The 26,597-nt window shown below is 41.2% G+C and overlaps 1 protein-coding gene across 4 annotated transcripts in view; it reads left to right on the forward strand.

Moving 5' to 3' along the window:
• The window catches only part of JAKMIP2 (janus kinase and microtubule interacting protein 2), a 162,354-nt gene extending 137,045 nt beyond the window's left edge, over positions 1–25,309 (forward strand). For 3 of the 4 annotated variants that reach the window (XM_081826877.1, XM_081826879.1, XM_081826880.1), the window contains 4 exons: positions 803–1,006; positions 6,477–6,542; positions 10,106–10,176; positions 19,421–25,309. In XM_081826877.1, coding sequence (XP_081683003.1) covers positions 803–1,006; positions 6,477–6,542; positions 10,106–10,156 — 321 coding nt within the window. In that variant the 3' untranslated portion in view covers positions 10,157–10,176; positions 19,421–25,309. The remainder of the gene's footprint in view (positions 1–802; positions 1,007–6,476; positions 6,543–10,105; positions 10,177–19,420) is intronic. The other variant, XM_081826878.1, reaches the window with a different exon arrangement.
• Positions 25,310–26,597: the final 1,288 nt, after the last annotated feature.

A 26,597-nucleotide genomic window follows, 5' to 3' on the forward strand; every position in this document is an offset into this window, starting at 1 on the left:
AAAACACCCCTTACCCAGGCATGACCATCCACCTCTGTCAAAGTCACAGGGAGTAAGATTGTAGGTTTGGGCTGCTATCTCTGAAGCATGTTAAAAAAAAAATAACTGGGATATAAGGAGCAGTAGACTCTTCATCTAAAACAGAGAAGACCAAGGAGGCATTTTATAGCTAAAGCAGCTATAAATCTCAGAGTATTAAAAAACAATCCAATTCTGAAGACTCTAGGCCATTTTTAGATCATATCTCCCAATCTGTATTTTAAGATGTGGAGACTGTACAGCCATCTTCAAGTTCATAGGTGTGTCCTGTGGAAGAGAGGTGGCCTTTTGTACATGAAATATATCTCTAGTTTCAAGTATTCCAACTTAGGTCACTTTTCAATGCTTATTTCTAAAAGTACAGCCACCATGATAGATGTCTAAATGTCTGAAGGGCTGTCAAATGAAAGAGAGGCCAAATTAATTCTCAGCTACATTTGGGAATAGAAGGATATACAGTTCTTACAACAAAGTAAGGACTTCCTCAAAATGAAATGGACAAGATCCCAAGAAAAAGAATAAATTCCCCATCACCAGAGAAGTTCACATATTGTTAGCTCGATGACATTTAGGGAATCTTACAAAGGGGATTATCAAAATGGTAGTTAGGCTGGACAAGCTTTGAAGTTTATCATATTGCTATGATCCTGTAAGATTACAGTGGTGCGTGACCCCCCTCCCCCATACACGCAAGTGTCTCTGTTCACATTCCACACATCAATGCTAAGTTCCAAAGTTAGACTTTTCTAATTCTGTTTGCCAGAGAATCCAGGAACTAGAAGCTACTTTGTACAATGCTCTGCAGCAAGAAACTGTTATCAAGTTTGGTGAATTGTTAAGTGAAAAACAGCAAGAGGAGCTGAGGACAGCAGTAGAAAAGTTACGGCGGCAGATGCTGAGGAAGAGCAGAGAGTATGACTGTCAGATTCTTCAGGAGAGAATGGAGCTCTTACAGCAAGCCCATCAGGTGAGGACTGAGTCACTGCATCTGTGTAGGGTTGGTACTAAGCAAATGGGACTTAGTACTAAGTACATTGTACTGAGTATGGGTGTGGAGAAGCCCAGGAGCTATAAACTATTTTCAGAGAGTAAAATAACTACTGTTTTCCACCTAGACTCAGAGACAGGAGGACAGTTTTGTAATGATTCAGTCTTAAGAAAATTGGCATTTCGGAAGCATTGCATACTGCTGCCATTTTGGGAACTATTTTGTCATGAAATACCCTTTGAATCTCCTGGATCCTGATTAGCTCCCTTATGCAGGGAAGCAAGACTCTCCCCAGGACAGAAATAATACCTCCATCCTGTTACTCACCCCAGTCCATAACCTAACCTGATCCAATAATCTGAATAGGGTAAAGGAGAACAAGGGCCTTTTTCTTTATTCCCAGAACAAACAGCAACACCAACAAAGCCTGGAAGCTGCTGCTTACTTACTGGCATTTGCTATGTCAGGAACTAAACTTACATCATTGCATTTAATCTTCACAATAGCCCACTGAGGTAAGTATTCTTATGATCCCAATTGAGGAGATAATGATAGTGATGACAAGAATGCTTCAGTTTGCCCAAGATGACCCAGATAGCAAGCTCCAGAGCCAGATTACCACTCAGGTGGGCATGACTCAAGGCTGGTGCATCTAATCATGACACTATGCTGTCATTCACAGCTTGAGTTAACTACGATTGGCAGGACTCATCTAGACCAGCAAGGCTCAAGAGACACTCAATTTAGAGCCCAAATTCTTAATTCCAACTCTCAGTTCGTGTCTTAGCTTGACAGGTGAGGACTAGGGCCCTGGTCAAAAAGCAGATTCCAAAAGAATTCCAAAATTGGTAGTGCCAGGCTGTCGTGTTTGGTACTCAGAAGCCGACTATAGAAGAAGTAAGAATCATGTGGTCTTCAGAGTTCAAGGTGAGTGGAAAAGGAACAGGTTATTTTATGACACCAATAAGAACGGTTTATGGGGAATATGACACTTAGCATACCCCCTATGTAGCCAGGAGTTCTGTGAATCTTTATAGTCGGACAGATTATTCAAGTCAGCAGGGGAACTCTGAAGCCGTTTGTCCTGGAGATGGTGAATGCATGCATGTTTGTTTCAGTGGCCCTTCAGATTCCATCATAAAGTTCAGGGTTTTGACCCTGCAAAGGGTTTTTAAATCCTTTAATAATAGACTCCCTGGCATCATTAGTTGGGGAATGAAAGTGTCCTCTGCATAAATTTCTTATGCTACAGTAGCATTTAATTAATTTCAACAAATCAGGAGTTGTACCATGGAACCACAGCAGTGTTTATTTCTAAGATGTACAAATAATTATCTGAATTTATTTAGATTAAAAGCTGTCATCTCTTTTGAGTCTTTAACCAGCTAAGGTGATTCACTCCCAAAAGACATGGTTTTGTTTGCTTTAAGTTATCAGTCTGAACAGATGGTTATGTTATATTTCTAAGCCTCAGAGATTCCCACTGAAATTCTCTATCTCTCAAACAAATGTTCACTAGAAAATGCCTTTTCTAGTTATTATTTCTTACTCTTTGCCTGCCATTGTAATCAGTAGTTCTGATTTGAGAGAATTATTCCAGAAGGTCTTGGCCAGAATTTGTCATATATCAGTATATGATCCAGGTAAATTGTAGAGCAGCATATCACTAACTATTCATGGGACATTTCTGTTTGAATGTTTCACATATGAAACAGATCTAAACATTCTTATCCTTACTTCTCCCGTCTTTCCCCGGCTGCCTGCCTTGGTCAGTAGAATTACCATATCCCAAAGCACTCAGGCTGGAAACCCTGGAGTCTTCTTGGTCTTTCATCTCCAGGAGTTAATATAGCACTACATCCATCTGAGCATTTCCCCTGAAATGTTTTTGAAGCTGTTGCATTTTTTCCACACTTGTAACGTCAGGCATCTACAGGACCTCTCAATACTGCAGCAGGCCCAGCTTCTGCCAAATGTCCTCTGCTGTAACCCGGCTCCATCCTCTATGCATTTGTTCTGTCACATGTTTAAATGCACCTCCTAGACTTTGAACACCATGCCATAGAGAATTCACATAGACCCTGCCTTTACAAAGCTTAGGACCTAGTGATGGAGTCACAGGAGACTAATTCAAAGAAAAATAACTCTAATTGATATCTTTTGACAAGGGGTATAAAAAATCATAAGCAGTGTGCCTTGGGGACTCACTTGTGGGCAAGACTTCCAGCTCTCCTCTCCTTTGTCCATCGTGCGAATCACTGCAGATTCTTTCACCTTTTCCGATGGTACATTCTTCCTCAGAAGCCTCCATGATCCCAATTTCCAGTTGAGTCTGGTCCTATGCGGTCTCTCCAGGTCCTTCATTAGCTGGCTTACCCCTTCCCTGGAAAGCTGACCTGAGACAGTCTGCAGAGCATACCTTCCTCACTACTCATGCAGACCTCTTCCTGGTACCACTTGGGCCATGACTCCCACCTCTAAGCCTTTGTTTGCCTGATCACTCACCCTAAAATGCCCTTCCATGTCTGCTTCATTTATCCAAATGTTCTCATTTTTTCCAGTCCCAGTTTAAGATCTGTTTCCCTTAGGATGTTCTCCCTGATAATAATGGAGTACAGACTATTGAAAAAAAAAATCTATACTGCGTACCCTGTTACACATTCTTTCACACCCATATTGAGGGCCAGCTTGTGCCAGAGACTAGGAATGTGACAGTGGACAAAGACGTAAAGGTCACTGTTCTCATCTATACTACAGATGAAAGGGGTCAAAGCAACAACACAAAAAACAATGACCAAGGCAATGTAGAGAGTGTCCATGAGTACTATGAAGAAAAGTATACGATGTGTGTGTGAATCTAGGAATAGAGGATTCACCTCTTTAGACTGGCTAGTCAGACCAGGCCTCTCCGAAGATGTCTAAAATCCCAGGGACCAGCCACACAAAGATCTTGGCTAAGTGTCCCCGAAGATAGGGACAACAGAGTCTAAGTCTCTACTGTGGGAACATTTGGAATATTCAAGAAACAAGAGAGAAGGCCATAAAAATGGAGCAGAGAGAGCCAAGAGGAAGTGGACATGAGGTGAAGTTGGAGCGGTAAGACAAGGCCTAAATCATGTTGGACCTTGAAGGAGTTGGGCTTATTTCTGAGTGCAGCTTAGCTGCATCTTCCTTATTCTTACCCCTCCTCCTCTCCCCCTTAAACTCAGGGACTGCCCTGGTGATTTCATGTGTTGGGAGTGCACACAGCTGCTGTAGACGGATGTACTAAATTAGAAGCAGGGAGGGCTGGCTGCAAGCTGTCACACCAGTACTGATGCCAACAAGAGTGACTTGGTGGACTTACTAGCAGTACAGATAAGCCAGGCAGAAAAGGGATCTGATTTGGATCTGACAGGGATCCCCCTTGGATTGGATGGCAAGCAGATGGGAAGGAAAAAGAAATAGAACATGCGGCACACATTAGCTGAAGTAACTCATAATCAACACGTAGAGGCAGCTTCTTTGTACTCAACACTGCCCTGGTTACTAGAGATTGGTGATGAAGTTAAACATGGTTTTGCCATCGTTTACCTTTTCTACTTGAGCTGGGTTTCCCTGTGTTTCAAACTGTCTCCCCATCTGATCGGAATGGTTCTTTGAGATCAAGAACTCAGTGGTGTCTGGACCCTCCATTACATTCAGCAAAGTCCTGTCCTCTGTGGGAAGTTGCCCAACAAGCAGACACTTGATGGCTGAAGAGACCCTGCAGTAATCTTACAGGTCCATGATTTTATTGATATAATACTTGCCTCCACATCCAGTAGACATATCAAGGAATTATGTGCACACTCAAGGTGGAAATGTCTAGCAAATTTATTCTTTTATTGTGTAGCTTTGGCGCCTGGAAATATACACAAGCACACACATCACTCCCATGTACCCACACCATTAGCTTCCAGGCCCATTCTCTTACCCAGCATTCATTGTCCTCTAATTTCAAGGTCAGCCTCGATCGTCTCTCTGACCAACTCCTCATCCTCTCCTGCACACACATCTATCCCTTCCCTTTAAAGCAGACTCCTCAGTCTCTTCACTCCCTGCATTTGGTCAGATAATTGTGGTAGGGGGCTGTCCTGTGTATCGTCCTGGGCTCTGCCCATTAGATGCTAGTTGCAGCCCCCGTCCCAGATGTGATTACTGACCATTACTGTCCCAGATGTGATTCAAAAATGTCCAGACAATCAGATAGTGATGATGGTTGCACCACCTTGTGAATATTTTAAAACCACTGAATTGTATACTTCATATTAAATTAACTAACTTGAAAAGATGTTCAGACATTGCCAAATGTCCCCTGAGGGGCAGAGTCATCCTCAGCTGAGAACCAATGTTTCAGAGAAAAGGGAGATAGGATTTTCAAGTTCAGGTATTCTTTGTTCTAGCTTTCCCTTTTTCTCCCTACATTGCATTATAAAAACCTCTCTTTCTGTATTATCACCCCATTTAGCTTCCACTGTTTTCTTCTCAGACTCCAATTCCCCATTTTCTGATTATTCCCAAAAGAGGTGTTAAAATAACCAGCCTACACTGTATACCCATATGCCGTGAACCTAAAAGGCCTTTAGATTGCCAGATCGAAATTGGAAGACTATTTTTCACTTGCAAATAATTGTCTATGTAATGTTGGTTTTAAATCTGTGCTATTTAAATTGCTGGAATTTTGTTATATAGTTGACAGGTAAGTTCAGAGACAGTTCCGGAACTAACATTTTTGTCTTTAGGCTTACTTGTGCTATTTTTGCTATGTTTAGTTTTCCTCTAATTTATTCACTTCCCTCCTTGGAATGTTTGGTGAAGTGTTTGGTTTTATGAGAACTGGCAAATCCTGTTTTGTGATGAAATTCCACCCCGAAGCAGAGTTGAAATAAGGTTGGAAAGAAAGGGTAGCAAAAAACAACGGGATTGTTTACATTTCTGTGTGTCACCTTCAGCCATTTTTTACTATGGTAATAAACAACCAAAAATCCTAATCCAGATGGCTACGATGAAGTTGGTTTCTTGCTCACTAGTTCTGGGACATACTGCTGTCTCTACGAGGAAGTGGCATTCCCACTTCTCACTCCTGCTCACATTCCACTGGTCAAACAGGTTTCATGGCCAAGCCCAAGGGCAGTGGGGTGAGACCTACCCATCTCTCACGGGGATAGAGTCTGGGGGGATGGGTGCAATAGACAGGGGCAGCAGATTTTAAAATATATGTATAGTTAGCACAGTGCTTTTGCACCGCAAGTGAGCGTGATTCTTGAAACATCCAGACAATCTCCCGGAGATGGAAAAACGTATTTGTGATATTTCCAGCCGCAAGTACTAATGTTAGCGTTTTCATGGCCAGTTCTGTGTTTTAGGCTGGTGAACAGTCTTCTTGTTAACGCCCACTAATTCTCTGGGTTTTTTTTTCTTTCTTCAGAGAATTCGTGACTTAGAAGATAAAACAGACATCCAGAAACGACAGATAAAGGATTTAGAAGAAAAGGTACGTGTTCAATTCAATATGAATTTCAGTCTTTAAGTTTTAGATCAGAAAATAATAGGAGTTTCACTCCCTGCGTTTCATTTCTTCTCAGTTACACTGTGTATCACAGGCAGGTGTAGTGAGAGTCAACATGACCTTCACCACCAGGCAGACACCCGCGTTCCAGCAAAGGTTCTGCCTTCAGCAGCCTCGCCTGGACGTGTTTGCCTTTTGTGTTGCTTTCTGTTCTTTTCTACGTGTGTTTTCTTTCCTCAGTTTCCCCTTTCTTACCTTCGCTTCCTTTCTAAAAGTTTCTTTTGAGTTTTGTGACTCTACTTTGCTCTTTCTTTTAAAAATCTTTTTGGTACCTTTTTGAAAAAAAAAAATCATTCTGGTTATTCTTCACAAAAAGCCCTTTTTTCCTTGAGCTGCAGTGTCCCTTCAACAGTAAGTCCAGAAACTTAGGTTGACACGTGGTAATTATGCCCCCATGTCACTTCCCCCAGTGGCCGGAGAGAGTCCTCCAAGTCAAGCAACACTTTCGGGAGTAAAGCACAGTAGTTCTCAAAGAGGGCGTTTGGGAATGTGCATGGCGGGAGAAGGGAGAGGGCTCACACAGGGGTGCCGAACAAGCTGCAGTGAGGCAAACAGTCTCACACAACAAAGAATTCTCCCACCCGTGATGCCCGGAGCACCAGTGCTAGGAACACAGCAAGGATGGCAAGAGGCTTCTCTAGAGTTCCAGTGTGAGTTCCTGTGCTGCAAAAGAGTATAGCTATTTTCTAGCATCTCCCGTGGGTACCCAAGACGAAAACAGCAAACCATCTGCCGTTTCTGAGACATGGTTAGGATTTTATTCATCCCGGTTGCTTCTTAGTTCTCCCTAAGTGTGAGATCACAGGGAGTCGGTAGGGGCCAGTAGCCAGACCATCAGCACCTGGATTCTTATGTAGGCTGGGTCTTTCCATATCTATTTGACCTTGGTATGTGACTTAGACTTGTGTCTAAGCCTTACCGATAAAATAGGGATGATAAAGCTTGCCCTTACCTCCTCTCATGGGTTCCATGAAGAGCCAATGAAGTCACTTATGTGAAAATGACAAAACTCTGAGGTGTTCGATTAAAAAGTGTACTTTTTAAAATTTCCAAACAGAAAGTACACATCCTCTTCAAAATTTTAAATTTGAACGGTTCTCATTTCCGAAGTGTGCTATTTAGCGCTATGGGACTGAATGAGGCAAAGGTAAAGTGCCACGGACCGAGTCTGACTTCCCAGGGTTTGGCAGGAAGACCCACAGGAGGCCAGGATTGTTCCCAGCTTCCCTGCTTGTCAAAGCACATGCCTGATATCTTCCATTTTCCACATTTTTGAATGGCTAACTCTTGGTTCTAGTCATTTTCTGTACTGACTGAAGGAGGAAGTCAGAATTAAAACCAGAAACTTTAGTTTGGTTCAGCCCCCATTCATCTAAGGAAAAACAAACTGAAAAGGGGGTGGATTTTTTAAATTATCTATTAATGTCACTCCCCTAGGCATTTTCTTAAGAAACCTCATGGAAATTTTAGGAGGAGGGAGATTAAGACTATGTTCCCTGTCAGAATTTCCTGAATTTGTCATGTCACAGATCTGAACTTCTTAAACATTTTTGATGATGGGGTAATGTACGTAATGGCAAACAAGGATTCTTCAGCTATCAAAGCAGCATATTCCACATATAATAGTAAACTAAGCCACTTCAAAACAACCGGTTGGTTTCTGACTGGAGATTTGAATGAGAGATGAGGTTTGTGACACACCTTCTATTCCCTTGACCTTGATTCTCACACACAAGCCTAGAAAAAATGCTAAAGATCACCTATGTCAGAAATACGCCTCTTTCTTCTCCTGGGGTACTTGAACACCTACTGAGGGGACCTGAGATACCTTCTGTGTCCCTAACCCCCACGCACACAGTGCACGTCACATGACAACCATAGACAGCACTGCCCCAGCCGTTCAGCGGTGCCTCATCCCGAGCACTCCCATGGTCACTGGCTTCATGGGCTCCCATGCAGAGTTACTCTGTGAGTCGGGCACGGCAGATACTCGGATCCCCTTTTATGCAGATAATAAAACAACAGTCCAGAGAGATTAAACAACCTGCCCAGGACCGTAGAACCAGTCCGTGGCAAATCAAGCCCAGAGGTCAGGGTGTCTGACGCTAGGTGCTACACTTGCCCACCACACTGCCCGGACAAAGAATCTCATTGCCAGTGAGGTGATCGGCGTCTCCCGATGCCCTGAGAGGTAGCGCCGGTAGCTGACCTCCTCAGAGGAGTAGCGGAAGCCTCCCATTCCCTCCATCTTCTCCAGCTACGGGCGTCATTTTACCACTCTCCGTCTTCAAGGAGTGGGAAAAAAAGGTCAGAGTTTCTGCTTTCCAGACTAATAGAACAGTCACCAATACATGGCTCCTGGCACCATGTTTAGAACTTGACCGTGCAATTTTGCTACAGTTAAGCAAGAGTCCTATAAACTATGGCATTACAGGACACATGCAGATAATGTGCTCAACATGAGAATACCGTAGACAACCCTTATTCAAAGATGTCGTGGCCAACAGAATGCTCCCGAAGTGTGATAACAAGGTTAAAGACGGACTCTGTAAGAGTCAATCACCAAGGAAATTGGTATTTGGGAAAAAACAAAACAAAACGATCTGACTTGTGACCTTTAATAATTCGTAGGCAGTTGGTTATATACCATTGCTACATAAGCATGTCTGTCCCCCCAGGTATCCGTGTCTTGTTGAAGGTTCTCAGAGAAGAGAGACAAATCAGTCTCCGTTTAACTTCTATGAGTCAAAAAGGAGAGAACTCTCTGAGAAGCATGGAGATTTGAACAGCATCATGCATTCATTTTCCAAAGTGTCCTCTGATGTCCAAGCACGTTTTATACTATAGATCCTCACTCATCCAGGGCAGACCCAGGTTATGCCTGCTACCCTGATGTAATTACTAATAGTGCCCCATTTCTACTTCAGAAATATCCCACGGTGGATGATTTATCGTATGTTTACCTTACATATTAATATTCTTCCTGCTCTGCCTTACTCCTAAAACCTGTCACATTAACCAAACAGTGATAGCCTTACGTGATTAAGTGTATGCTCTGATCATATTTTTGTATTTTTGGTAGGCCCTGCCACACATTAAAAAGGCGACAATAATATGGGCTGAAGTAGGACTCAGGAGGGCGAACCTCCAGGCTTTATTATGCCATAAAATTACAGGCAATTAGACTATTGACTAACTGTTCGGTGCTTATTTTTTTCATTTATAAAGTTACAGGCTTAAATCCATTATCTATTAGACCCCCTCAGAATTCCAAAATGTATGAGCTGATGTTAGTTGACACCGGGTTTTCATCACATTACTTTGCCAATAGATAAGTAAAATATAGTTTTTTTTTAAACAGAAGGTACTTGGTGTGTATGTGACAAGTGGTCAGACTTGAGCAAAGTGGAAAAGCTTGAGGTTTTGTACGACATGAATGACAGTATAGAAATTCAGATTTACATAATCTTCTTCTTTTTCTTCTGCAGTTTCTGTTTCTATTCTTGTTCTTCTCTCTTGCCTTTATTCTATGGCCTTGATGTCAAGGTGCCTCTTAAAGGTAAGATTTCATTTAATTCTCAAAATGTGGTTCTAAGAGGTATGTGATGAGCAGGATGCTGCATACAGTTACTATGCCCATGTTGTTTGTTTGTTTGTTAAAAAAACAAATCCACTTAGTTTGGTTAGCTTAAATGCCATAAAATGAGGAAAAAGTCACTTGAAACTAATGTAGCATTGTGTGTTGACTGTGCTTCAATTAAAAAAATTAAAATAAAAAAAGTGAGAAGCAGATCCAAACCACTTGGGTGATTATTAAAGAAATAAAGGAACCATCAAGTATTGTGGAAATTGAGAATTTTGTTCTAGTTAACAGTATTGCTTTGGGAGGTCATGATGTCTGTGGAGCTCAGTGTTCTCACCAGTCTTTCATTATGCGGAAGGAGTTGCTTCCCTATCTGCAAAATGAAGAAATCTGAGTATATGTTTAGTATCTCTTCCAGCTTGAAAATTCTGATTCTTTAAGTCTAACAAGCTAAAAATGACTGATTACTCTTAACCCTTTCTCCCCATCTGACTTCAACAGAACTCAGGAAAGCAGGCTATTAAGTGAAATTGGATCTTCTTTTCAAATAAGATCATTTTCAATGTCAATTTAGAAAAATAAGAGTTTTATTATTACTAAATTATCAAGTCCATGTCTCACGAATACATGTATAAATCATCTTAGGCACTGATTCCCAGTGTTATGAAAAATACAGATTCCAAGTTCTTACCTCTGACTTAATGGATCAGGTTATTGGAGGTAGAGGTGAGAAGGAGGGTAGGAGAGGTGGAGAGCAAGGAATACTCTATGTCTTTAGCAAGCATACCAGGTAATTCTGATGTCTACCCAGGTACAGAAACTACAACTCATATTATCAGTATTTAAAAATGAGGAATGGCCAGGTGCTCTTCTAAATCCACGTATCGTGGTCTGTGACAACTTTGGTTTTCCTATTGTATTACACAGGGATCTCTCCTGGACCTCATGTTCTTCAACATTTTCTATAGCAAGTTGAAAAAAAGAGAAGAGACACTTTCTCTCTCCACGGGTATCAACTCTGTTACCTAGTTGTGGAACCGACAAGCAAAAGTGTTTTAGCATGACCTGATACAAGGAAGGAGTTAAGCAAATATGCCCAGGAAGTTTATGTCCTCATATAACCAACCCTCTGGCCTTATTCTTTCTTCCAAAAGAGTTTCTGTTCCGACTACAGCCATCCTTTGTCTGGCAATCAGGATGGTAGGCTTGTAGAACCTAAGGAAGAGGACTGAGACTCTTAAATTGAATAAGAATAGGGGCGCCTGGATGGCTCAGTCAGTTAAGAGTCCGACTTTTGATTTTGGCTCAGGTCATGATCTCAGGGTCATGAGATCAAGCCCCATGTGGAAGCTGCTTAAGATTCTTTCTCCTCGCTCCCTCTCCCTCTGCCTCTCCCCCTTCCTGCTTGCTTGCTCTTTCTCTAAAAAAAAAAAAATTTTGAATGAGGATATATTAGGCGAAATGGGTAAGATTTTCTAGGAAAGGGTAGGAATGGCTAGAGCGTCAGAAAATGAATAGCCCTCCCCAACCAAGAATAATAAATAAACAGGACAAAGTTTAGTGAGACCCAAGTACTATGTGGTAGTTGAGGGAAGAATCAAAACTCATAAATACTAGTTAGAAAAGGAGTAGGTTTGAACATTCACATCAGTAATGGCTAACACTTACATGCCAGGGGCTAGTCTAAGCAATAGATATAATAACCCTCACAACACCCCCTGTAAAGTCGGTGCTTTTTTTTTTTTTTTAGATTTTATTTATTCATTTAAGAGCGAGCACAAGCAGGGAGGAGAGGCAGAGGGAGAAGGAGAAGCAGGCTCCCCGCAGAGCAGGGAGCACGATGGGGGACTCGATCCCGAGACCTTGGGATCATGACCTGAGCCGAAGGCGGACTCTTAACCGACTGAGCCACCCAGGCGCCTGCCAGATCAAGTCGGTGCTGCTTTTATTCCTTTCTTCACAGCTGGAGACACACCAACACAGGACTCTCCCAAGGCTGTAGAGCTACAGTTGGCAGGACTGGCATTTGTATGCAGACAGCCTCGCTCTAGAGGATTTTAGCCACTTACAAACCACCGCACTGCCGCACAAAGGAGAGAGGGCATTTCTTCTCCTTTCGAGCACCGTCTGTGTTCATGGATATCCGCAGTCAGGGGTGTCTTCTGCAATGTGGGTACTACTGCTTGGCTAGTAGGTTTTGAAATTACAGTGTGCTCATCTCTATACCTTTTTCCACTTTTTGTGACTCTTTGAGGGTTGTACAGGATTTGATTTGCTTTTCTTCCAGAGTAGCACATAACTGACACTTAGTAATTGTCTGTTGAAAGAAAAGTCATGATTATAACTAATAATAATATAGTGAATTAGTGTGACAATGAATCTGGGGAGTTTCCATGTATAGGAAAATGGCTGAGTGGTTTAGAGTTACAGCTTTGAAGTTAGATACTAACTGTTAAGTTTGGATCCTGCCATTTATAAGCTATGTCATGGTAACTTTAATCCACCTGAGATGAGGTTTCCTATTCTGTAAAATGGTTATATTACCTACAACATGGTATTATGTTGAGAGACTAAATGAGATTAAACATATAAAGGGCTTTTATCACATTGCTTGGAACACAGTTCACAATCAGCAACTCTTAGCTGTTACTATAAAAAAAGTTAGCTATCACATTTACTGCATCTGTCAGTTTATAAGTTTGAAATTATAACTTGTAGGGGCACCTGGGTGGCTGAGTCAGTTAAGCCTGTGACTCTTGGTTTTGGCTCAGGTCATGATCTCATGGTTCTGTGATCGAGACCCGCATCAGGCTCTACACTCAGTGGGGACTCTGCTTCTCTGCCTCTCTCTAGCCCTCTGCATCTTCTTTTGGCTCTGGTCATGATCCTGGGTTCCTGAGATCGAGCCCCACATCAGGCTCCCTGATCAGCGGGGAGTCTGCTTCTCCCTCCCCCTCTACTCCTCCTCCCTACTCGGGCGCTCTCTCTCTCTCTCTCTCTCTCAAATAAATAAATAAATAAATAAAATCTTTTTAAAAAAAACAAAGAAGTCTTTAAAAAAAAAGAAATTATAACCTCTAGCATTACCAAGTGGTTTACCACCTAAACCAGAACAAGTAATTGCATTTTTGTCTCCTCTTTTCAGGGAGTAATCTAAATTTAAGTAAGACATGACTGGAAATTGATCAATGCCACTTTTATGTCCAAAGCAGATGAGGGAGAGATAGGAAGAAGTAAGGGAGAAAAATGTTTGGCTTATTGGCAGGTAGTTAAGGCGTACTGCCCATAACCACAAAAATATTTTTCCTACTAAGTTAAGTATTTATATTCTGCTCTTAAACCCAAGACTCACTTAAATTATATGTAAAGATGCCCTCCCTAAAGTGGAGCCACGTGTACTTTTTCCTCCTTTAGCAATTATAATTACCTAAGTCATTTTGTCAGTGATCTAGAAGCTTCGGAAGGCTCCCAAGAAGGCACCCTTACTGTTTTAAGTGGTTGCTAAGTAATGCAGCTCCACAGATTCTATCGGGACTTTTATCTTAAGCAGGGAAACAATAGGTAGTTTCAGGAGATATCATCTGCCCATGCATTCTGGAGATTTATTCTAAATAAATAGTGCACCACGAACTCTTCCATGTCAGTTATGCAGGGAGACAAAGGAAAGAAGAAAATGAGAGGAGTACAGAAATAGCTATCACCAGGTTATTGTTACATCCGGTTATAATGACCCATTGAAAATCCTCTTCTTCTGAAGAGGGACATGTTAATGAAGGACATATCAGAACCAGCTCTGTTCATTATGAAGTTTGGAACAGAGAACAGGTGATCATGATTTTTCATCTACATACTGTTGTTCGTTTTTAATGATCCCAGTGTCAACCATGAACCCTTGAACTTGAGAGTTCAGTATTTTCACTTCCTGTCTAGTAACATAAAACACGGTTAAAAGGCACATAATACTGTATTGTTCTGTTAAAAAAAAAAAACTTAAAAAATATATACTGTATTATAAAAACAGCCACAGGGGTGCCTGGGTGGCTCAGTCAGTTAAGTGTCTGCCTTTGGCTGGGGTTGTGACCTCTGGTTCCTGGGATCGAGCCCCACATCAGGCTCTCTGCTCAGTAGGGAGTCTGCTTTTCTTTCTCTCTCTCACTCTGCCCCTCCACACTGCTCGTTCTCTCTCTCTCAAATAAATAAATAAAATCTTTTAAAAAAAACCAGCTACAGTTGATTAGTTACAAAATCTCCATTAAAATATGCAAATGTTTATTTCTTATTACATTTATATTTTTTCAATCCCTCCTGCCAAGGCCTGTGGGTGGCCTGTGGAAAACAAATGGTAATATGACTCTACTATATTTATTGTTTAAAATGAAGATTTTTGTTCCTTATTCTTTTATATTGGTAAGAGAAATAGATAAGATGAATCATAATATGTCAGTTAATCCGTTTTTCTTTCCTTTTTTTTTAAGATTTTATTTGTTTGAGAGAGAGAGAGAGAGAGAGTACAAGCAGGGGAAGGGCAGAGAGAGAGGGAGAAGCAGACTTCTCACTGAGCAGGGAGCCCAGTGTGGGGCTCGATCCCAGGACCCCGGGATCATGACCTGAGCCCAAGGCAGACACTTAACCGACTGAGCCACCCAGGCACCCCTAATCAGTCTTTCTTTATGTAGATACATTTATTAGTCTTCATCTAGTCATATTGAGATTGTTTCCCTCCATGTTTTATACATTAGACTATTAAGAAAGTATAGAGTAGGGCTTATGCTTTATATAACTTTGTATCTTCAAGGTCTACAACAGTGCCTTATATATACTAGGTGCTGAATACATTTTAAGTTGGGCGCCTGGGTGGCTCAGTCGTTAAGCGTCTGCCTTCAGCTCAGGTCATGGTCCTAGGGTCCTGGGATTGAGCCCCGCATCGGGCTCCCTGCTCCGCGGGAAGCCTGCTTCTCCCTCTCCCACTCCCCCTGCTTGTGTTCCCTCTCTCACTGTGTCTCTCTCTGTCACATAAATAAATAAAATCTTGAATACATTTTAAGTTGACAGATGGACTGAAGGGTAGACAAATGAGTAAATGGTTGGGTAAATGACTGAGAAAGCAGATTTGTGACATGTTAGATCAGAGCCCTGGATAGCATGGGACTGTAATACCACGATGGCTATTTTCATTTGTTCTTTATGTGTCATTGGGGAATAACTTTAAGAATGAGTGAACAAAGGAAAGAATACATGAACAAATACATTCTCCCCCAACTCCTTGGTAGTATTGTCCTACTCACCTGGCTCAGTGCTTCTCCTCTAGACACTCATAATTGACTCTTCACACAGCCTCTGAGTGAGTTTTAGGAAACACAAATCTAACCATGCCCCCTGCCTGGGAAAGCATCATCATTAGAGTGAAATCCCATTCCCTTAATGTGGCCAAACAGACCTGGTGTGGTCTAACTGCAGACAATCTCTCGGGCTTTCTCTTGCTCTAGAAGCTCCTTTGATGAGCCTTAGTCCCTTCTGCCTACCGCAGGGGTTTGCCCACGCAGTCCTTGTGCACACAGTGCTTTTAGCCCTACTTTATCTAGCAAACACCTACTCACTCATCCTTCAGATCCCAGCTCACGTATGACTCCCGCAGGCAAGTCTTCCTTGATTTCACTCCCGGCCAAATTTTACATGCATTTGGGTTGTTTTGGTTGTTGTTGTTGTTGTTTTTGTTAATTAATGCCTGTATTCCTCATTGTGTATAGGTTCACAAGGGCCAGGACCATACATGTTTTCTTCATCCTGTAACCCAAATACCCAGATAGTGCCCAGCTTGTACTTGACAATCCATAAATACTTCTTAATGATAGTTACGATTTATGGTAAAGAAGAGAAAGAAGACATCTGTTTTGTGGTTGAACGAGTGCATTTCCTATCTATTATTTTATTTAATAGTTAGATCCTACAAAATAGATACTATTATACCTCTATAAATATTAATATCTTAATATAAAAAAATTAGCGAGTAATAGCATCTACTATTTTTCTAGGGATTAAGTGACATTATATAAGTAAAGCAACCAGTATAGTATCTGGCATGTAGAAAGACTCATTGAAAGCCGAGTTCCTAGGACATACTAAGCATTCTGTCTTGGATCATCCATTTTATGAGATGTGCTGCTATCTACTTTGACCACATTTCCCACACAACCATCAACTAGTTAATATCCATTTGTCCTACCCATTTCAGTGTAAAATCAGGGACTCAGGGAAGCCTCCTCTGATCCTCTGACTTCAGTTATGTTTCATTCACTATTATCTGTCTTTCCCACTAGGATTCTCATAGGCCGACTACCTAACAGGGTCGGTTTCCTCATCTGTAAGATGGAGGTAATAATAAGAGCTATACTTCATTGAATATTTTACTATATGATAAATTGTATATGAGGGTTGACAAAATGAAAGGTGTCAGGAAGGCCCCTAGGGGTCTGGATGGTACAGTTGGTTGGGTCATGGTACCCTTTACAGGGTTATTTATGATAACTAGGGATTAGGAGGTAGCTACAGTTTGAATCAATATGCTTCTAAATATTTGGCCCATAAAGGATCTAAACTAACTTCTAGCAGTTAGAAAACCCTAAAGAATAGTGAACATAAGTAGCCTGTCCATTGAACCCAACTCATATTAGCTAAGTGTCATCCATGAACCAGGCAATGTGGCGGGTACTTGGATACTAGAGTCACAAGTCAGAAGTGACATCACTGTGCTCATTCGTTTTCGGTCTGGTGACATGTCGTAAACTCAGAAATGGTAGCTGCAATCGCTATTTGACAGAGGAGGAAACTAAAGCTCAGTGACATTAAGCAACCCACTCATAGGAATCCCTGAGGTTCTGTCCTATCCCAAGGGCCTTGTCAATCAAAGATGAATGTATATTCTCTACAGTTTTAGTTACAGTGTACTGACCTTTGATTCACTGAAAATTGGTCATCGATGGTGGCCCATTGGATGGGGCTTCAGTTATTCAGAATGCCCGTTTGAATAAATGTGGCTCTGCCCCAAGTTCCTTTACAGATACTCAATGTACAGAAATTTAATATTCTGGGAGACTGCCTATACATCCATTTGTTTTTTTTAAACCAATGTTGTTTTACTCAAATGATGGGCTTTATCTCAGTTGTGACAGGCAGAAATGATGCATATGTGCTTTGAAACAGAATTTAAGATTTATCTCTGACAATGTGTAAATTGAAAGTTTGCAAGCAACAGACTTTCTGTGTTTACTTATTTATTTTATCCATACAAGCACACATACACTGTATGTATTTATATGTGTATATATATACACACACACCTTAAAGTATCTTTTACATACAGTAAGATAAATTCTCTTCTCTACCAGGGAATAGGGGAGTATTACAGTTGTAACTAGTTGTTTGGGGCTCTCATCTCAGTGGGATGCTAATATGAACACAATCTGTTTTTCTCAAAACATAGCTTTCACTCGGGTTCTAATTTTCCTCTCTTCTTCTTTAATAAATCTTAAGCTGGTTCCCCAGTTTTTCAGTTCTTGAAAGTCTAGCTCAGTTTTAAAATTCAACCTCAGATTCTGTCTAATCTCATTTCTTCCCTACCCCAGGTATAGGGCAGGTTCATGATCTGGCTCTAAGAGATCTCTCCCTCTTCGCTCTTCAAAGCTTGGTTCTCCTGGAGGGCAGGGAAGAGGTAGAGGGAAAAGGGTACATGCCTCTCAACTGCACTGACAGTGGTTGTGACTCTCTCCCTGGTGGTTGATGCTGTTTCTCTGGCTGTTACCAGTTCTTGATGTCCTTTCTATGAGAGCTGATGAAAGACTGGCCATTTGAGGGAACATATATGTGAGTTCTTCAAAAGCTGTGCAGGGTGTGCCCACAGCAGTATTCCCTGACTGGCTGAGACCCGAGCTCTTCCACTGCGACTCTGGATCTCAGCACTGGTGCTCCCAGCCACAGCATCTTGCTGGGAAGGAAGCTCCTGCCCCTGTCTCTGCCCCGCCATCCCTCTCCAGGTCTCTGCCCCGATAGACAGAGGAAGATGCGCAATAGGTGAGCATTGCTCTGTGTTTGAGCACTAGAATGTGAGTCTCATTTGTCCAGGTACCAACAGTCTCTCCCTCCTACATCTCACCCACTGTACTTCCCACTGGTCCTCCTCTGGGACCCTATCACTCTTTCATTCATGTCTAATCTAGTCTCTAGGTGCAAAGTGGCTCTGCAAATATGAATTCCAAATATTTCTGACTGGCGCTTATGGCAGGAATTCTTTTGAATCTTTCATTTGCCTCTGGTTGGTGGACTGGAAACTTCCCTGGGGTACTAACTGCATCGCCTCCCACCACTCTGGATCTTGATCACTATTTCTGGGGCACCAGTAAAGTCCTGCTACAGAATTAGTATTTTTGTTTTACAGATGGAGAAATGAAGGCTGAGAGAATTGAAATAATTTGTCCTTGGACATGCAGTGAGAAAATGGAAATCCCAGTTTTCTCCATCCGTGTTATTCAGGCTCTAAAGGCCATGTCTTTGAGCAGCGCGTGATAGCTCGTCCTTTGTGCCATCGCTGGCTTTTTGGGGGAAGAGAGTATTACATCCTTAACTTCTAACCAAGTGAAAACTCAGAGACTTAAAGAGGAATAGGGCTAGGAATCCTAACTGGTATAGTCCGGGGAAGTACCTTTTCAAGAACATCTCTGGAGCCAATTAAGAAACCCGTATGGCATAATTCCCAGGGAATCCCCAGGTCAGGACCTCAGGGTGGAGACCACCTGCCACTGGATACAATTGTTGAGGAGGAAGTATGACATAAAAGTAAGTCACTGAAGGGCATAGACAGACCTGCTTTTAAAATAATCTTATATTTATATTTGGGGGTATGATCATTCATTTGAGCTTCTAAGGTATTGTCTTGGAAGGCCCCAGAAGAAAAGGCCACAGTGATAATTGTTAATACGTCAGGCTGCTTATTATGAAATAAGACCTGTTCATCACTTTTTATGCATATATAACCCTTGAAATAGACCATTCACTTTTCTCACTTAAAATTAATTACGCTTTGAGACTTCATTTATGTAACTTGGATTAGATCGTAGAGCCCAAAGAGGTGGTAAAGAATAATTTTTTTTTCTTTAAAAAAAGAACTTTTTCCTGTTTCAGCTAATGACAGAAATGATGATTTAAAATTTTTCCCTCTATTTTACAGAGTAACCGAAAACACGGATAAGACCCCAGAAAGGCAAATGCTTCTAGACCTTCAAAGATGGCAGAAATGTTTACAACAGTGAGAGGGAGATCAAAAACTAAGAACTACCCTGTAGCCAGGACTACAACTGTGTATTTTAAAGCCATTATTCAAGGTTTCTTACTTGACAGTTCCCACATGACCCTGTTGAAAATCTACAATATATGCTGCATTTAATGAAACATGTATATGTCAAACCAGAAGAAAAGAACTATAGACGTATATTGTGTAAAGAAAAAGTTCAGCAATGGAAACAGTTTCAGCAGATCAAGGAAAGATGTGTCTTGGGCATGGAACCAAAGTTACAAAGAAACATTCTCCCCCTGCTGTGCAGGGGGATCATTTTAATGTAACACCACACCCCATGGAAACAGGAGTCCTGAAATAAACATTTTCAAAAATCAAAACAAATGAAAAAACAAGGGTGGGTGGGGAATGAAGCACGAGGAATACCTATGAGGAGCTATTTACAATAAAATGTTTCCTTTGAAAAGTCTGGTTTCTTACTACAGGGATTTGCTTTTTGTCTTTATTGTTGTTTAAAACTCAGGAACAGAGACGTCTGCGATGTGAATGGGAAGGAAAGCAGCCTCCTGTTTGTTTTCCTGCAAGAGGTGGGGTTTGTGGGATGCATTCCACGGATGACAGAGGAGAAGCAGATGACAGAGGAGAAGCGGATCACAGTGACCCCTGACGAAACTGGCAACAAGGCGGAGGACCTAGGCGAATGTAACATAAGAAACAAAAGCAGATGTGATGCTGCCTTGGCCTTCTGTCACATCTGTCTTTCTCCACGAACAGACTGATCTCAGTCATACTGAAAATTAAGAAGATGATGCTCTAAATCACAAGCTCCCTGACTTGGTTCTGTTTAGAATGCTAACATCTCTAGGGAACATGGGCCCGAGAGCATCTCTGAATCCGTTTCCAAAATACTGGTTTTCAAATGGCTGCTTAAAATTGCCTGCATAAATATGTTATATGATTTGAATAAAAACACAATAGAGGTGAAAAGTAAACTTCTACCAACAGTTGAGTTTGCCACAGAGATGTGAATACTCAACACAATTATGATGATTTTTTAAAGTATCCTGATATGCCCAGAGCCTTCTGACCTCTTATCGTTTAGACTGATAACATTTTTTTTCCCCAGAGAGCTGACAGCAAAAAGACAGCTCTACTTTTTTTATATAGAAGTAACATACATTACCAATAAGGTCGTTTTCTACCAGAGACGAGTAGAAGAAGATACTTTTCCTAAGTTATGTAATACTGAGCCTTGGATTCAGCTCTGAGAGCCAATAAATGTTCCTGAAAAGCAAATTTTACACCTCATTTACTGTAGATAACAAAACAGCCTCAATTTTTCAAATTGTCAAGGTTTTATTTACAGGGCTAGATTTCCCATGCATAAAGAATGTGTGTAGGGAGCCAGAAACTCCTACAAAATGCTACGCAAATCCTTCCATACGTGAGTTCTGTATCTTATTGTTTGGTTTTTAGCACTGGCATTTTCCAAGCCAGAAAAGGAACTGAAGAATAGGCAAGGAAGCCTAGAATGCTGGGGTCTCACGTTTTGTCCTCTTTACTGCTGACCCAGGTGTCTTTGGCCCAGTCACTTAACCTCTCTGTGCCTCAGTCTCCTCATCTGCAAAATGAGGTTAAATGCTTTTTCATAAAGGTTTTTTTGTTTGTTTGCTTTTGCAATTCTGGAACAAGAGGTGCTTAAAGTAGCACAAAGTGCTTTGTAAAATGATGACTGCTATATTATTCAACTTTCTTGTATTGTTGAGAAAGAGTCCCCCATGTGATAAAATAGTGCTTCAGTTTGGTTAAATCTCAGCACCGCAGCACTGAAGCTTTTCCATCAAACTACCTGGAATATTGCTAGCAATAAATGTTGGGAGATCCAGAGCCGGGATCTCTAATAACCTATAGTAAATATATCATCTCATGCTTTTGAACAAGATAGAAGAACGTCATTTCACTGATAAGCATCTTCTAGCTCTCCTTATTGTGCATGCATGCCATGATACGAAACAACACTTCTATCGTAGGAGAGCCAACTCTGAAATTAAGGTGTGGAGTCTACGAATAGTATCACATAATTAGTCTCATCACCCCTTTCATTGGAGATGTACAGTAATGGGTCCTACTGGAAATATACAAAATAATTATCCCGCTGGATTCTTTATTCAACTGGGTCGTTTCTTTACTCAGTATGAAGAGCACATTCATTGTGCAGGCAATGTCAAAGAAGGTGCCACTGCGGTCTGTGACCCAATCCTTTCCAATCTCTGAGTACATGGAAGAGGACCAATTACTCTTCCCTCTGACTTTCCTCTTCTGCTCTTTATTGGTCATTCCACGGTCCATCTGAGCAAATTCATACTCCATCTGCTATAACAAACCTGCTTTCCTTCTCTTCATCTTGCTTTTTCCACCAAGAAACTTGTATGCTAAATTTTATATCCAAACACTGACTTTGATTTAAATGACTAGAAACATTTGTAAAAACAGTGTGGCTTGATCATGTACCTTATCTGCTATAAATCTGTATCATACACATCCAAGATCACACGAGCAATACAGGTAGGATGACCATCTACGCTGCTTTAGATGTGTTTAGGGCGAATGCAAAAAGGAGGGATTTGTACTTTTTGTTTAACCTTCAGGACATGAGCAAAGTTCTATAGATTTTAGGCTAAAAGGGTATATTTTTACCAAGTCTTACCCCTGATCCTCAAAATTAACATACCATTGGATGAGGCTAAATTTTTTTTTTTTTTAAGATTTTATTTATTTGACAGAGACACAGTGAGAGAGGGAACACAAGCAGGGGGAGCAGGAGAGGGAGAAACAGGCTTCCCGCTGAGCAGGGAGCCAATGCGGGGCTCTATCCCAGGACCCTGGGATCATGACCTGAGCCGAAGGCAGACGCTTAACTGAGCCACCCAGGTGCCCAAGGCTAAGTATTTTTGATAAGTACATCTCTATTATTCATTTCAACAATTATAAAAACATCAACAAAATTGTAAAGGTATGTTTCACTCATGGATCCACAGAAATGAATCATTTTTAAATGAATGCTTCCCTTGCATATGATGTTCAGCAATAGCAAAATGTGTCTCATGAGTAATGGAGAGGCTGAATGTGGCCCCACTTCTTACAGAGAGTACTGTGATCTTCAATTTGGTAAAAAATTTTTACCACTCTGATCTTTAATTTCTGCATCTGAACTATCCTGACACATTTGGCCAATGAGTTAGTAGTGGTCAGAACAACATTCTTCAGGGTTCCTTTACTTAATTTTTTCTTATTGAAGTATTCATCTCTTGGAAAATAAATATAACATGATATTAAAGAATAGTTTGACATAAAAATGAAAGCCCCAATTTGGATAGTTATTCAGGACAGGAAAATTTTCATGAGGAGGGAAGAACAAAATCAAAAACTATACTTGGCTATCATACTAGAAAGCCTCTGTTACTAAATTGACTGTCTAACCCTTTTTCTTTAATGCCACCTAAATTTTATTTTAGGAAACACTAGAATGTGCTGAAAATAAGCACATTTTAATGTGCTTTTAACCCATGTCATATAAATGAAATTATTGCCAGTAGTAAGGTTTTAGGGGTGGAAGAATAAATTTTGCTTTGATTTTTCTTCCACTCACAAATAACTGTTCACATAGGTGGCCTGGTTCTTCAGTAGGATAAACATGATGTAGAGGGCTCATGGGTCATCACTGGAATAGAAAGGGGACATTTGTTCTCTACTAGTATGGAAGAAATAAAGTTTTGCCAAATAATTTTTGCTACAGTATTTTATTTCAACTAAATTTTTGTTTATGATAAATCTTTGATAAACTTGTTCCTTTTGCCTATTTATTGTCAACTTTTTCTGTAAACCCACTGTGTAACTCACATGTTTAATGTCTTCAATGTAATTCATAAATTCATTGTTTTAAAATGAAGTGTTTGAAAAACTGCCTAGGTTTTCATGGGAACTGTAAAAATGATACTTATCAGTTTTGTGTTGATGTTTAAATAATTGGATCACGTGTGTTATGTTACATCAAAGTAGATGGACAGCATAGACATTTTATTTTCTAAATACTTAATTGATTTTTTTGATCTGTCAAAGAGTGGCACTATATATGTATATATGTATATGTATATACATATATACATAGGTATACATAGTATATGTATGTGTGTGTATATATATATATATATATATATATACACATATACATTTATCTACTATATTGAAAAAGTTCAATATAACTTCTGAGAGATCAGTAATCAAAGCAAATCTTAGATGACTTTATGTCATGAGCTAATACTTCCAGGATGGGCCCAAGCCTCTCCTTATGACTTCTACTTTCTATAGGGAAAAAAGTAGATCACAAGGTCTTAAAGGACAAAAGCTTCCATTCCGTTCAGCTGCCTTGTCACTTCTATATATTACCTTGAGACTGAATTTCAGGTGTATTGGTGAGAGGATTCATAAATAATAGAAGGTTGGAGTTGATCCTCTAATTTCATTTCAGTACTGGGCAAGGAAGAGTCACATTCCTTTGCTGCCTTTAATTTTGTTCTTCCTAAATAAACCTTCTATTGTTGAAAGTCCAAGTCCAATGTTTAATCAGGTTACTAAAGATAAACTCCAAGGAGTAATGTGGCAAAATAGATTATAATTTGCTATATTCAACCTAGCGTATCGTGCTCAGAGGCGGCAGTGACTGATTGGGTAAAGGTCCCTGTTTTTGCATTGAGGTCTTTGTACCCATGCTTTTATTTCCATCCTTGTTATATCAAAGTTCTATAGGATGGAAGTGGTGTAGATAAACAACTTTAAGTCCAATCTGGCCTACAATCAAGACTCTACAAACTTGCTCGAGTGTGGGTAATGCAATTTCCCCAAAGCACATCCCCAGCATCCATCAATAACAGCAATCACTTAGATTTGATTGACATCTCACAAAATGTGCCTATTTCCCCCCATTCACTATAGTAACTTCCTACAATGAGGCAGATCAAAATCCAAACTTTTATAAATATGTAATGTACATATAGAAACATATATATTCTGTACATAGGTGATGGTTCGAGTGCTTACTTAATGTGTACTTCTGTCCTAGGATTGAGGACTTAAGTAAGGGGTTTTTCTATGCTGCTAGGTAACTCATATTTTTGGTTAGCATCTGGTGTCTGTGCTCTTCTCCTCCTTCCCTGCCTCTTCTCCCACCTCCCCTACCTTCTGTTCACTACCACGATTCCCTGTTGTTGACTGAGGCAAAGAACTGCTCTTTGGTTTCCAATTACCCAGCCCCATAAACCAGTCTGGTAGTGTTGCCAGTGGTTTTCTAGGAAGAGCAACAGAAAGTCCAGTACAATCGACAGTATTAATATTACCCAAAAGTCCCATAATTTTATCAGCTAGAAATTTCATTCCAACAAGGTTCATGCATGTTTTAACCATCGAGATCCAACTCTATGGGGACTCAAGAAGAGAGCTTATGTATTTGAATACATAGTTCCCCAAAGCCTACTGTGCTCATGTAGCCAGGGGACCAATTTCTCAGAGCTTTCATCCAATCAACTGCCTCATTTGGGGTTCTTTATCTCCATCTCATTAGCATGACTCCATTATTGGTTCAGTGCTTGTTTATTAATGGGAGAAAAATATAGATTGACTGAGTTTCACCAGGATGATCCCCTGAAGTACACTGAACATGTACATGCACTGTATGTATTACCGTAGAGATTGGAATCAATTTATTGTATGTAAAGTTTTATGAACAGTTATTTTATAATTTACGTATTTAATATAGGAATCAATGAGCTCTGGTGTTTTAGTTTATATAAAAATAAAACAAGCTGCATTTTTTAAAACTTTATCTTGCATTGTTCATAGGTTTTTGCTTTTGTTTTGTTTAACTGTCTTCTTACCTACTTTTGACAAACAAGGTAAAGCAAAATCAGAGCTCTCAGTATAATGTCAGTGATCAAACTCTACATCAAGGGTAGTAAATAGGTTTCTCCTCATCTAGTCACTCTGAAATTTTTATTGTACTTGCCAGGGGCACTGTAGAGAAGAGTCCAAGGCAGAATTTACATGTTCGAGGAGAGACTTATGATCATTCAGCATGCCTGCTCTGAGTATAATTTGGGAGAGAATCTTGCCAGGTATTTGCCATCCTTATTCTAGATATTTCTTCTTTTCCTGTGTCCACCTACCTTTCTTCCCTACCATACGGAGCCAGTAGATGTAGCAAGTTAGCAAGTATGTATCATGTGAGCATCCTTTATGTACCCGTCCTTACAGCCTGGCATGCCATGGGTCTACCCTCAAAGAGCTTATAGATAGGATTGGGGCGGAGCAAGATGGCGGATGAGTAGGAGACCTGGATTTCGTTTGGTCTCAGGAATTCAGCTGGATAGGGATCAAACCATTCTGAACACCTACAAACTCAACAGGAGATCGAAGAAAAGAATAGCAGCAACTCTGAACAGAAAAGCAACCACTTTCTGGAAGGTAGGACGTGCGGAGAAGTGCATCCAAGGCGATATTCGGGAGGATAGACGGCAGGGGAGGGGGCCTCCATCGGCGCTTCTGGCAAGTGATAGAGCCGCGGAGCACAAAATCGGAACTTTTAGAAGTTGGCTCCACTGAGGGACGTCGCTCCAGTGGCTAAGCGGGGAGGGACAGTGTGGTCTCAGGACCCTCGGGGTCACAGAAAGACCGGGGGTGCCTGAGTGTGGCAGAGCTCCCAGGGGTCGGAGCGGGGAAGCTGGCTGCAGAGACGGAGCCGAGGAGCGGACTCTCAGCTCGGGGTTGCCATAAACCGTGATCCGCGGCACAGTCAGGCCACTGCTCCTCCAGCAGGGACCCAACAAGCGGCAGATCCGGGGAGACTCCCCTTCCTCCCCCGGGAGGAGCAGGGCGGGAGCGCACCGCAGGGATCTGCTGGGTTTGGAGATTCCACATGGGGTCGGGTGCCAGAGATAGAAACGCGTGGTCACAGGCCGGGTGAGCACGGAGTGCAGCCGGAGACCGGGGAGACGGGAGTGACTGACTGCTTTTCTCTGGGGGCGCACTGAGGAGCGGGGCCGAGTTCTCGGCTCCTCTG

This window comes from Leptonychotes weddellii, chromosome 7, assembly GCF_054177405.1.
Source record: "Leptonychotes weddellii isolate Sample4059 chromosome 7, ASM5417740v2, whole genome shotgun sequence".
NCBI lineage: Eukaryota > Metazoa > Chordata > Mammalia > Carnivora > Phocidae > Leptonychotes > Leptonychotes weddellii.